This window comes from Papaver somniferum, chromosome 6 (genome assembly GCF_003573695.1).
Source record: "Papaver somniferum cultivar HN1 chromosome 6, ASM357369v1, whole genome shotgun sequence".
Lineage (NCBI taxonomy): Eukaryota > Viridiplantae > Streptophyta > Magnoliopsida > Ranunculales > Papaveraceae > Papaver > Papaver somniferum.
In genome coordinates this window covers 6,391,844-6,405,056 of record NC_039363.1, presented here as the reverse complement: position 1 = coordinate 6,405,056, position 13,213 = coordinate 6,391,844, and the positions used below count along the sequence as shown (strand labels likewise).

Below are 13,213 nucleotides of genomic sequence, written 5' to 3'. Positions count from 1 at the left end.
AGGAACTCGTTACAATCTGAGCAAACCCCTCTGGAATCAATCCGAGTCAAAGTAAGTTGAATCGAGGCGAGGGAAGCTTAGTGGAGCTTTGATACCCAAGGCCTCACCGGTTACAAGGCGGCGCAGTCACGCATTCAACTCACAGAAACCTTCAAGAACTTCGAAGTATGCTCAAAAGAGTAACCAATATTCTCCGAACAACTTTCCTATTAAGCTCGTTACCCTATAGGTCTCGTTCTAGTCAAAATTTTAGGCTTAGGTTCGCGTTTGGTTTCGTTTTCCTAAGGCAGGCAAGAAGAGAACGGTGATGAAATCCGAACCCTTATCTTGTATGGCCAGTCCTTGTCCTTTACTAGGAAATTAAAGCAGCCGTTTTTAAGTCCTCGGCATATATGCAAACGAAGGAATACAGTAAACCCGCTGACAGGGGATTCGCGGGTGTTTCGAAAAACTTACCTCCCGTACCAGACGGGCGAAGAACCGCTGAATTCGACTCGGGCCACGACTTCTATGTCATGTACGAACCAGAGGGGCCGAGGCGATATCGTAATCACCGTCCTTCTCTGCACACAGTTTATATTTAAACCAACCCTTCCTTAGGGTTTTAAAAATAATAATAATGTCCAAAGTCTAATGTCCAATTGTCCAAAAAAGAAAAGAAAAATTACAAAAATAACAAACCCTAATACAGTTCTCTCTTTTTTTTATAAAGAAAAATAAACAAACCCTAAAAAAAAAAAAAATAATAAAAAAAAAAAATCTAAAAAGAAATTGTCTTCTTCTCCGTTCTTTTCGCTTTAAGCTTTCGCTCCAAGTCTTTATGCTTTGAGTTCCAGTCTTTACGAAATCATCAAACTCCTTGGCTCAATTCGCTTTATGATCCAAAACCTGTAGACAAAAGATAAATACCCAAAAAATTAAAAAAGAACAAAAATAATAAAAACCTAAAAAAATAAAAAAAATAAAAGAAAACGAAGTCTAAAAACCCTAAAAGCAAATCCGCGTCGGCGGCGCCAAAAATTGATGTATTGTAGATAGTGATAAAAGTGGTTCGATTCTCAGACTTGCGAAGGATAAAATATAGACTTAAATTCTAAAACAGAAATAGAAAACTCAAACAAAGATGATGTTGTTATCAATATTAAAAGAACACTGAGGCTAAGATTCCACTATTTTCCAAGTTCAAAGTGATTTAAATCCAATATTTATATTTATTCAATTTTTTCGTTTAATTTGATTCTAAGATGTTGCAACAAGTAGATTTTTAAAATAACAAGTGTAAATCAAAAGCATGGGATATCAAAAACCTATGTCCAAGCATATACCATCAATGGAAATCACAATTGTTGAATAAAAATCATTAAAACAATTCTCAAACAAGGCAAATAATCATATAAATAATTGTAATAAATAAGATAAATAGAAAATACCACTCTTTATTGGGAAAAATAGCTTCCTCTATCACCTCAGCAATGGGGTTTAGATCCTCATATCAAAAACAGGTTCAAAATATTTTTCCATTGCTCAAAAGGTGTTTTCAAAGGTGAAGAGACTCAAAGGGAGTAAAACAGTTCAATTGCAACGTTTATATGTGTTGCAGATCGACTGTTACAAGAGAAACAGAAGGAATAAGACTGCTACAGTAACGATAGAAGCGAAGTGTTGTAGAAAAACGACAGTGTTCTGTGACAGTTGGGCGTGGGTTGATGTTCTTCGTGTTCTTCAGCAGCACCAGCAGAACAGCTTTCCTGCAACTCGTGATTTTTGTCTCCTCTGGTTCTCTAAACTACCCCAAACTGTTCGTAACCCTTCTATGACCTATCCGAACTCCTTTTATAGCCCACAGGTTGATTGAATCTCAAGAAATCCTCGGTTATTCTTATCTTTTTCTCCACCTCAAGTCTCGGGATTTCTTTCCCTTCCAAGCTTATTTACGCATCAACTTGGTTCTCCAAACTCTCAAGTACTCCCTGTAGACTGAATAAGGACTCAATTCATAACGTAAAATCCTCTGGTACTTCCATACATAAACCAAAATATCCGAGAATACACGGAACTCTCTGTTTTAGCCAACTCGATGATTTCCTCTTCTATTTTCGAATCTAAAGGGATTACCAACCCTGTTTCGATGAATCAAGATAATCCCAATCCATATCCACGTCAAACTCCGACATAATCTCACCCAAAAGACGATAACAACTCCGATAAACTTCAACTCCTCTGTTTGCTTCTCCCGGCCTATCTAGCCCAATTGGTTGGGTCCAATCAATCACAACGACCCTGTTATGCTATCACAGGTCCAGTCCAAGGAAAATAAGCCATTGAATCTCCTTATAAATCGCTCAAAATTCGATCTCCAGATCTGCTTCGCTGCTGCAACAGCTTCCCGCCAAAAAGCTTCATTTGAATTGTGAAGAAGAGGCGCCCCATATCCATAGCAGGGGTGCGAATAGAAGCTGCCTTGAGGGTGTCCTGAGGGTGCCCCTTAGTAATTTGGGTAACCCTTATCCATAGTGAGAGTCCGAATAGAATGTGTCCTCCGGGCGCTTTTCGACAACTTTTCGAGCCGAATTTTCCAAAAATGTTTATTGGACAAAAATACCTACACAAACATAAAACACCATAATAAGTACAAAAATGAGCACTATCAATATATAGAATCGAGACAAATTAGACACAAAAATGTGTCTATCATATTCTTATTACCCCGATTGTGTTAAGAGGAACTAACTATGATGAATGGACTAGATCCATTAGAAGGTCACTAATAGCCAAGCGAAAGTTTGGTTTTGTTGATGGCACAATAAAAGAACCTACAGATCCTGAACAGTTGGAGGAATGGATTGCGGTTCAGTCAAGCATTGTTTCATGGATTAACAACACCCTGGATTCTTCCATACGATCAACACTGGGGGATTATGATGATGCTTCTCTTCTTTGGACACACTTGCGAAAACGATTTTTTGTGGTAAGTGGTACAAGAATATGTCAAATAAAATTGTCTTTGAGTGAATGTAAACAAGATAAATCTGAAAGTGTAGCTGTTTATTTTGGGAGATTAAACAAATTGTGGGGTGAACTGGTGACATATATGAAGATACCACAATGCAAGTGTGGTTATTGCACCTGTGATATTGCAAGTCAGGTGACTTCTTTGAGAGAAGAAGATTATCTTCATTATTTTTTGATTGGTTTAGATAGTGAGTATGGGTCACTGCGCGAACAACTATTGGCAAGAGATCTACTGCCATCGATTGATGCAACATACCAAACTATATTGAATTCAGAACGTCTGAGAATAGGTGATGTAGTTTTGTCGAAAGAAGGACAAGACAATGTTATGGCATTTAAAGTTCAACCTGATCAGCGTCCGAACACCAACACATATGATCCTGCCGAGTACTGTAAACACTGTAATAGAGAAGGACACTCGGATGAGGGATTTTATCAATTAATTGGCTATCCTGAATGGTGGGGAGACAGACCTCGCGGTGGAAAAGGATATGGAAGAGGAGGCAGGACAGGTCGTAAAGGTCGAGGTGGTTCAGCATATGGCAGAGGAGGTAGAGTACGTGGAAGCAGCAACACAGTTCGTGCGCATAACCTGAATATACCAGCGGTACAACAGTCAAGTGGTGTGGCGTCAACAGCAGATGGAACGGGTTTGGTTGGAGTGACATCAACACAACTTCAGCAGGTGCTTGAGTTTTTAAACTCAAACAAATCGAATTTTCAACTACAAGGTAAGAAGAATAATATATCCTGGATTGTGGATACAGGGGATAAAAATCATGTCACTTGTAATATTGATGACATGATAGAAGTAAAAGATATTAAGGCATGTTCAGTTGGCTTGCCAGACAGAAAGTATGCAAACTCTGATAAAATAGGAACTGTGATTCTTCCTGGTGGTTTGAAACTTGATAATGTTCTATACGTACCTCAGATAACATGTAACTTAATTTCGGTTGCACAAATGATCGATGAGTTAGCATGTATTGTACAATGTACTAACAGTTTATGTCTTATACAAGACCGGCTGACGAGGAAGGTGATTGGAGTAGGTGAGAGACATGGTAGACTATATATTTACCTTGGTGTGCCTCCTGTTAAAGTACTTGTTGTTAGTGGAAACTCATATGAGCTATGTCATCAAAGAATGGGACATCCATCAGAGAAAGTTTTACAAAAGCTACCAGTTGTGAGTAGGTTATTTAAAAAGAATAATAATTCTTGTGCTATTTTCCCACGAGCAAAACACCGTAGAAGTAGTTTGAGTAAAGCCAGTTGTATATTTGAGTTAGTTCATCTGGATTTATGGGGTCCTTATAAGACACCTTCTTCTTGTGGAGCTCATTATTTTCTGACAATAGTAGATGATTTTTCAAGAGGTGTGTGGATTTATTTGATTAAAAGTAAAACTGAAGTTGAATTGGTATTTCTTAATTTCATTGCTCTTGTGAAACGTCAGTTTGGTAAAGAAATCAAAATTGTTAGAAGTGATAACGGAACAAAATTTAATACATTGCATTCATATTTTAAGATTAATGGGATAGTCTTTGAGACATCATGTGTTGGTACACCCCAACAGAATGAGAGGGTTGAAAGAAAACACCAACATATAATGAACGTGGCAAGAGCCTTGAGATTTCAAGCCAATTTACCAATACGTTTTTGGGGAGAGTGTGCACTGACTTCAGCGTACTTGATTAATCGTACACCAACACCTATTCTTAACAACAAAACTCCATATGAAATCATGTTTGGGAAGCAGCCTCCATATGATCATTTGAAGGTGTTTGGGTGCTTGTGTTATGTACATAATCAAAGTAGTAAAGGGGATAAGTTTGCAAGCCGAGGAAGGAGATGTGTATTTCTTGGTTATCCTTTTGGTAAAAAGGCATGACAAGTTTATGATTTAGACACAAAACAATTTTTAGTGTCAAGGGATGTGGAATTTTATGAACATAAGTTTCCTTATATGACAGGCAATACTGGAAATTCCACTGAGATTGTTCCATCAAATAATGATGTTTGTTGGAGTGATGATGAAGATAGAGAAGAAGAACAGTTGTCTAGAGGAGGTGCGGAAACTCGTCAAGACGAGTTGCAACAAGGAAGCATTGATGAATCAGTGTGTGAGACTAATTGTGAAACTAAAGAATTGCAAGGAAAAATCTCAAGAACAACCTGAGGAGAATGATACTAATAGCAATGACACAACAGGTTAAGGTGTGGTTGAAAATAATAGCAGTGAGATGGGTAAAGGAAAATGTCAGAAGCTTCCTTCTAGCAGACTCAAGGTTTTTGTGACGCACACTGTACGAGAAAATAGTCCATCTTCCACTCACCCTGTACAATCATCATCCTCAGATACACCTTATCCTTTGACAAATTATGTTAGTTGTGATCGTTTTTCTGCAGTTCATAGAAAATATCTTGCAGCTCTAACTGCTGGAAATGAACCTAAGAGCTTCAAAGAAGCTATGAAGCATCCAGGATGGCAAAAAGCCATGGCCGAAGAAATAAGAGCTCTGGAGGAACAAGGAACATGGGAATTGGAAGAATTACCACCTGGTAAGAAGGCACTACGCATCAAATGGATTTACACAGAAAAGCGTGATGAAAATGGAAATTTGGTACGTCTGAAAGAAAGACTAGTAATATTTGGGAATCATAAAGTTGAAGGGTTGGATTACAATGAGACGTTTGAACCAGTGGCAAAGATGACAACATTTCGTACTTTTCTAGCTGTTGCCGCGAGTAAAAATTGGGAAGTGCATCAAATGGATGTGCATAATGCCTTTCTTCATGGAGATTTGGAGGAAGAAGTGTATATGAAGATACCACGAGATTTTCCAAGGGAAATCCCAATATGGTGTGTAGAATGAATAAATCATTATATGGACTAAAACAGACTCCTAGGTGTTGGTTTGCAAAATTATCAACAACCTTGAAGAATGGATTTAAACAGTCATACTCAGACTATTCTCTCTTTACTATGAGAAAGGGAAAGATGCAGCTGAATGTTTTGATGTATGTTGATGATTTGATTGTAGCAGGAAATGATCTGGTTGCACTTCATAATTTTAAAACATACTTGGGACAATGTTTCAAGATGAAAGATTTTGGGAAGTTGAAATACTTTCTAGGATTGGAGGTGGCTCGTAGTAAACAAGGTTTCTACATATGCCAGCGGAAGTATACATTAGATATTATCATGGAAACTGGGTTATTGGGAGAAAAACCTGCAGAATTTCCAATGGAGACAAATCATGGTCTGGCTTTGGTAGCGGGTAAGATATTAGATTATGTGGAGAAATATAGGAGATTAGTTGGTCGTATGATTTACTTTTCAGTCACCAGACCAGATCTTGCTTACTCAGTGCATATTTTGTCGCAATTTATGCAACAACCAAGAATGGAGCATTGGGAAGCAGCCCTTCGTGTGGTTCGATATTTGAAGAAGAATCCTGGACAAGGAATTCTGTTGCGCTCTGATAGTGGTCTCAGTTTAAAAGGATGGTGTGACTCATATTGGGCAAGTTGTCCATTAACTCGACATTCGTTGACAGGATGGTTTGTTCTTCTTGGGTTTTCACCTGTGTATTGGAAGACTAAGAAGAACCATACAGTTTCTCAGTCCTCAGCTGAAGCAGAATACATATCTATGGCGGAAGTTACATGTGAATTAAAGTGGTTAAAACAATTATTTGGTTATTTAGGAGTTCGTCATACACATGGGATGAATCTCTTTTGAGATAGTGAATCATCATTATATATTGCTCAGAATCCAATATTTCATGAACGCACAAAACATATAGAAGTGGACTGTCATCTTGTCAGAGATGCTATGATAAGGAAGATTATATCAAACTCTTACACTCCTACAACAGTGCAATTGGCAGATATCTTTACAAAATCCTTAGGGAATGCTCAGTTTAATTTTTTTTTGTCCAAGATGGGCATTTGTGATCTGCATGCTCCATCTTGAGGTAGGGTATTAGGAAATAGGCTATATTTGAGATATATATTTTAGGGAAGTCTAAGAACGTGCATGTCACGTATTGTTTCTTGATATCCAAGACAGATGATTGTATAAATATCAAAAATAATGAATGAGAAAACCAAGACTTAACCAAAATTTGATAATAAGAGATAATTTTGAACTGTCAATCACCAGGTGCGATGGTCCATTGCTAGCAATTTCTGGGGTCCTGGGAAGAGCTAGGAGGATATGCAAGGGGTGGCGAGAAATAAAAAGAACAAAAAAATCAAACTAATTTCATGGCCCACTACATATAGGTTTGTGAAAAATAGGCTTGGTGGACATAAAATGAGCTTGGGTGGGCCTACTGCTGCTGGGATAGTGAGAATGGCAATAGCCAATAATATGGCATATGCTTGATGCCTTTTATGATGATGACAAACACGATTAGCTGTTTCTGCTTTCTAATAGGACATTTGGCTATTTTTTATTTTCGAAGTATGATATATGTTAATCCTATTAAGGGGCCTATGACAAGAGGGTATCCAATACGATTGAAATACATAAATTACGAAAACAATACATGAATTACGAAAACATGACACAAAAAAAAAAGTGACAATCATTCTCTGACTTCGTAATGCATGGGGGTTAGATGCTGTAGATGTTGTCAAAAGTTAAAAGTCCTTCGACGAATGTTTTCCACAAGAAAAACTGCATTTTTGATGGATCCATATAAGTTCATGTGAGCTCGGATGTTGGTGATGGGTGTCGATGTAAATTATCTGAAATAATAGACTGTCAATCCCTTTGTTCTCCTGTGTTATCCATATCTTTAAACTGAAAGTCAATCTTAAGTTTGAGTTGAAGTAGTATCCAAACTTCCTCCCTTAGAGATCTAGTTTTAAAATAAAGTACTACTAATACAAAGGTTAATAAACTGAAACCAAGATACAATCAGAAATACAACTAAAGGCTATAACTGTTAAGGAGATACTAAAGATACTAACTGAAAGGAGCAAAAAGAAATACAGACTCGAACTACAATAATATTTTGCTGAAAGGAAAATAAGATGAGACCAACATAACCTAACAAGTAAAGGTGACAGATTCATTGACCCATTCACGCCAATTGGGTTTTGTGCTTGCTGGTGTGAAACAAGAAATGTTGAAGCTGCGAAATATTCCTGGATTTCAACATATTGAGATTCCACCATGTGTATATGCTGATTATACTTCTTAGAAAGACCAAATCACCTTGGTCGGGACTCAAAGATGGTCTAAAATTCTACCATAGGATCAAGGTGATGGTTTCGGCTTGCTAAGGATTCATTAGTAATGTAAAGCGACTAAGAATTATCCAAAGCAAGATGAGATTAATTGTGAGCTGCTGAAGTTGGAACTGAAATTCTTGAGTCAGATGACCCGAGCATTGGTGCAGAAGTGGAAATATGCTGAGCTTAATATCATGCATGGAATACTTTCTTAGATTGCCCAGGTTAAAGCTCAAAAATAATATCCCAGAGAGTAAAAATAATATAAAAGGTTATAATTCGAGTTTAAAATTATCCTTCCAAAAGGACCTAATCAAATCACAAGAGACAACTACCAGAATAGCTACAGATCCATGGTAGAAAAACTAAAAAAACGAAAGGAATTTGTTAAATATTAGCAACACAACATAATTTCGAAAAATACAAAGGATTAACCAACACAAAGCAAGAAAACACAAGGCATAAAGAAGAAAACTAACATGAGAGGATATCACCAACATATCTAAACCGGACTGAAATTAGACTGGTGGTTAGAGCTACATGCCTTACAACATTCAAGAATATTTCTAAACAAACAGAACAGGATACAACATGGTGGCTTCATTAACCCAAGGAAGCTAAGAAGGACTGGTAACCAAAGTAATAGCTAGAACTGATTACAACCAATAAAAAGGAAGCAAACATGCTTATAAAATCAAGGTTTAATAAGCTAACCAGAAATCTTTGGTTTATTTTGAGATATTGGTACGGTAACACACTTTAATTCAAATGATTTATATAAATCATCAAACCAAAATATTAGTTTATGGGAAACAGGGAGGATTGAAGCTTAATTAACAAATCTAGCATCTTGATGTGAGAAAGATGCCAATAAGTTTCTTGTAATTTTTCTGAAGAGGAGATTAAGGAGGTGTTGACCTGAAATATAATATTACCTATTATTGAAGATAAGAAGTGATAAATATGTAAGGACCCATGATTGATATGAAATGGATGAAGCTCAGGGCCGAGAGATCTCCGATAGAATCCATATCTTCATGAATCAACAAAGCTAAGCAAGTATAAAAACATCAGGAAAGAAGGATATATCACAAAACAAGCAAGCAGGTGACCCAAGAGGATTCGAAGAGCCGATGAATTTGAGATTTATCCAGTGAAAATGCTAAATCCATGGCGGCTATTTTAGGGTTTAGGTGTTGAAGAAAAGATAAAATATTATGTTTATAGATTTTTTTCTCTGATTTCTTATCCACAAAATCAATTTAAGATTATAATTAAGGAATACCATTAGTATTTCCCAGATCTGAGAAGATCCGAACAGTTAAACTTGAGGATAATGGGTTTTTCCCCTTATAGTGGTTGTTTACTGAAACACCTTATTAGGTTACCTATTTGGATAGTAAAAGTAGAATTTCTGTGTTAGAGCATCTCCAATGATTGGGATAAAGGTCTTAAAATAGTATGTCAACTAGGATCTAAGATTCTTTTTTAATCAAATTTTCATCTCCAATGTAAAAGCGGATGTCATAATTAAAAAAATATTACATGCCTAAGTGGGGTAAAGAAGAAAGTCTAGATTAGATTTTCTTCGTGGGGACAACTCCTAAAATATGGAGGTAAAAATTTCATAACTTAATGGCTATTTTTATATATGCGGAGCCTCAGAAATTTGTGGAGTCAAAACCTATTGTGGGAAAAATTAAAATGAGTGTCCATTTGATTACTTCAAATCCGGATACCCATCCCGTAACTTAGTGTCTGGCCGACATCTTTTTCTAAAAAACTTGTCTGGTCACTTGGTGATTAGATGATTTTTTCTTTTTAAATACACGGAAACCTCTTATATTCTTTCCATATTTCATCGCCCGTGTATGAAATCAAATCAAATGTTGTATGTGGAACCAATCAATTGCTGCATCTCCATGGATTCAACCACCAAACGAGTATTTTACAGAGAGTCAACAAAGAATTCCATTAATAACTGGATGTTTTGATCCGTATTCTTTTCCATCTTAAAAATCTCCTTGGTCTAAATTCAAAGTTGTTACTCCATTAAAATGATTGTAATCATGATATAATTGGGTATGTTGTTCGAGAAGACGGCAATAAATATTCTCTTGATGTTGTTGGTGATTTATGGAAGACCATAATAGTTGTATTTATCTACAACTAAGCTATAGCGAAGCGAAATCATTAATCATAGTGCTTGGCCTTAGGCATCTACTAAGGTATCCAAATCTAATTTTCACGGATTTAATTTTACAAGATGAAAAAACAACTCCCTAAGCGATTGTCAAACACCTTACAAGCAATATGAATCAAGTTTCAATTTCCTGGCTAATTTTAGGCCTACTTGATTTATTCGAGGATGACCTAATAAGACAAAATAAAATTATTTTGATGTAAAACTAAATCCCCTTATCCAATTATTTTCAATAATGTAATTTTCTCCTGATTAATTAATATTTACTAGATCAATTAATAATTATTTAATCTAATTAACTATGTAATTAATCAATGTCAATGATCATCAAAACATGAAAAAATTAATTTATTTTTATCAAGAACATCAAATTAGGATGGACGGATACGGTTATGGAGATTCCAGTTTGATGCTTTTCATTCACGAAGAACACTAGGAAATGATAGACATTGATTTATATATAGGTTGATTGCAACAATCAATGGATACAAATATTTATATGAACTGATTGTGCTATATTTTTATCAAATTTTTTTTTTTGTAAAATTGATAGATCGGTGCATTTGTATATGCCAATTGTTAAATCCGAAGAATATCAAATGAGTATGTATTAGTATGAAATTATACTTGATTTGAGAATGTGTATGAAATCATACGCGTTCTGAGATAAAGTATGATCCTAAAGTTGGTTTGAATGTATATGAAGTCATGAATGATTTCATTTTTATAAAAATCATTGCAAGAATTTGCTATTTATAGAGGTTTAATCATATCAGTCGATTTTAAACCAAGGTTATGTATTTTTGTAACCAAAACCGAAATCAGTGCATAAAGGGGTTTATATTGGCTGATTGTAGCCTAAAAAACCTACAAAAAGATTTGACATTTCCTTTAACCAGAATCGGTGTATATGACATTGCACAATTAGGTTAATATTCTTCAACAACGAAGAACAACAAAAACAATCAGTCCACGTATATGTGCATATCAGGTGATTATTCTTAATCGACTAATATGGACATTCATATTAGGATTCTGGATAAATCTAGAAAAACCAAATTTATGAAAATTTCCATTTTTGAATATACGAATCAATCAAAAACCTAACTAAGAGAAATGGATCGATAAAAACATCCAAAAGTATGGAATTTAATGGGTTCGATTTAAGCTTTTAATAATAATAATGAGGGTAACTCAGTACTTTTACCCTTTTTAGATAGCCTTTATTTCTCTTATGTAGATGGATGAAGAAAATGATTAAATTAGCATTGTTTAATTTAGTAGATTTTTTTTTCTTCTATTGGGGATAGCTTCATTGATGATGTAGATGGTCAAAATTTGGCAGTGTCTTGATTCGATCCATTTTGATTTAATAATGCATAAACTCAATTATTAAAGAAAAATCATTTAACAAATACAAATTCAATCCAAACATAACAATTAACAATGTCGCATCAATCAATTCAACTTAAACAAAACAACATAAACAAATACGAGAATCAGACAGTAGCATGTTTCTTTCCTCTCTCTCTTTTCTCTGTAACAACATAATCAATTCAACTTAAACAAAACAACATAAACAACATAAACAAATAAGAGGAAACAAATGTCGCATCTTTCTTTCCTCTTTCTCTCTTGCATGAACCTTTCATTCAGTTTAATCATACAATATCACCCATTCAATAACAATAATTTCTTCTATTCTTTCTACATTCACTCAAGCAGTTTAGAACTTGGGGAGAGTACCAAAATTCTTCTAAGTATCAAATTCTAAGTTACAAAATTTACTAAGTTCATTGAAACTTCCTACATGGAAACTTACAAAGTTCATAGAAACTACCTACATAGAACTTGGGAGAGTACCACTAATGACTTCTTTATTCTCCAACCTTTTTGATCTCATAACAGAGCATCATTAAATTAACCTGCAAACCAAAAAATGACAAATAATGGTTATATACTATAAGGGAATGCACTCAAACATCATTCAACTAGCTAGTTATAGTACTAATTATCCATGTTTAGAACACTCCATCCAATAATAATAAAACTTGCATAAAAATAGAAGTAGATTCACCTGATTAGTTAAAGAATTAGAAGTAGTCCCCCCAAAGCCTTCCAAATGGCTTGAAATACAAGCAGCCATGTAAAATTAGGTATCACATTAGTATCTTGTTATAAACATATTGAGATGTCCCCATCAGTTTCAAAACTAACAATATGGAATTTAAGCAAATTACAGGCAGAGAAACCAGCTTTACCTCTTGTCCATCAGGGCCAACTTCTTTGACTTCACGTGTGAGGGAATCAAGAATGGTATCAGGATCAGCCACGATCAACTTGAATGCCTAGTAAACAATAAAATATCAGATTAAACTACACCAAATCTATATAAACTCCTGGATATATTGCATTGATAAAATTGAACACTTGAGAAGATAAGTCGAAATATATAGAGATGCAATTCTAAGTAGCCTCAACCATCTCATGTGTAAGGATTAACACAGAAAGGACACAAATAGTACCATACAGATCAATTCTAAGTAGCCTCAAATTCTCTATAGACTTTAGAGGGATAATAGGGTAAGTTATCACCTTTCCATCGTTTGGAACAACAATATGGGCTTCACCTTGACTGAATGACATCGATTCTCTTGTGCCTGATACCTTGGGAAATTCAGAAATCTACAAAGCAATCTTCTCACCATTCATACTTGTTGCACCAGTCCTCATATTTGCCAGTCCCTG

General features: G+C 35.4%; 1 protein-coding gene across 1 annotated transcript; it reads left to right on the top strand.

Moving 5' to 3' along the window:
• The first annotated feature begins 3,091 nt into the window (after positions 1-3,091).
• LOC113290396 lies at positions 3,092-5,194 on the top strand. Its single transcript, XM_026540003.1, has 3 exons — positions 3,092-4,372; positions 4,544-4,892; positions 4,989-5,194. Exons 1-3 carry the CDS (start codon positions 3,092-3,094, stop codon positions 5,192-5,194), a joined length of 1,836 nt encoding a protein of 611 aa, XP_026395788.1.
• The last annotated feature ends 8,019 nt before the right edge of the window (positions 5,195-13,213 follow it).

Coding starts and splice junctions, on each gene's coding strand:
- LOC113290396 (XM_026540003.1), top strand. CDS start 3,092: ATGAAGATACCACAATGCAAGTGTGGTTATTGCACCTGTGATATTGCA. Junction 4,373..4,543: donor CTCATTATTTTCTGACAATA/GTAGATGATTTT, acceptor TCATATTTTAAG/ATTAATGGGATAGTCTTTGA. Junction 4,893..4,988: donor ATTTCTTGGTTATCCTTTTG/GTAAAAAGGCAT, acceptor CTTATATGACAG/GCAATACTGGAAATTCCACT.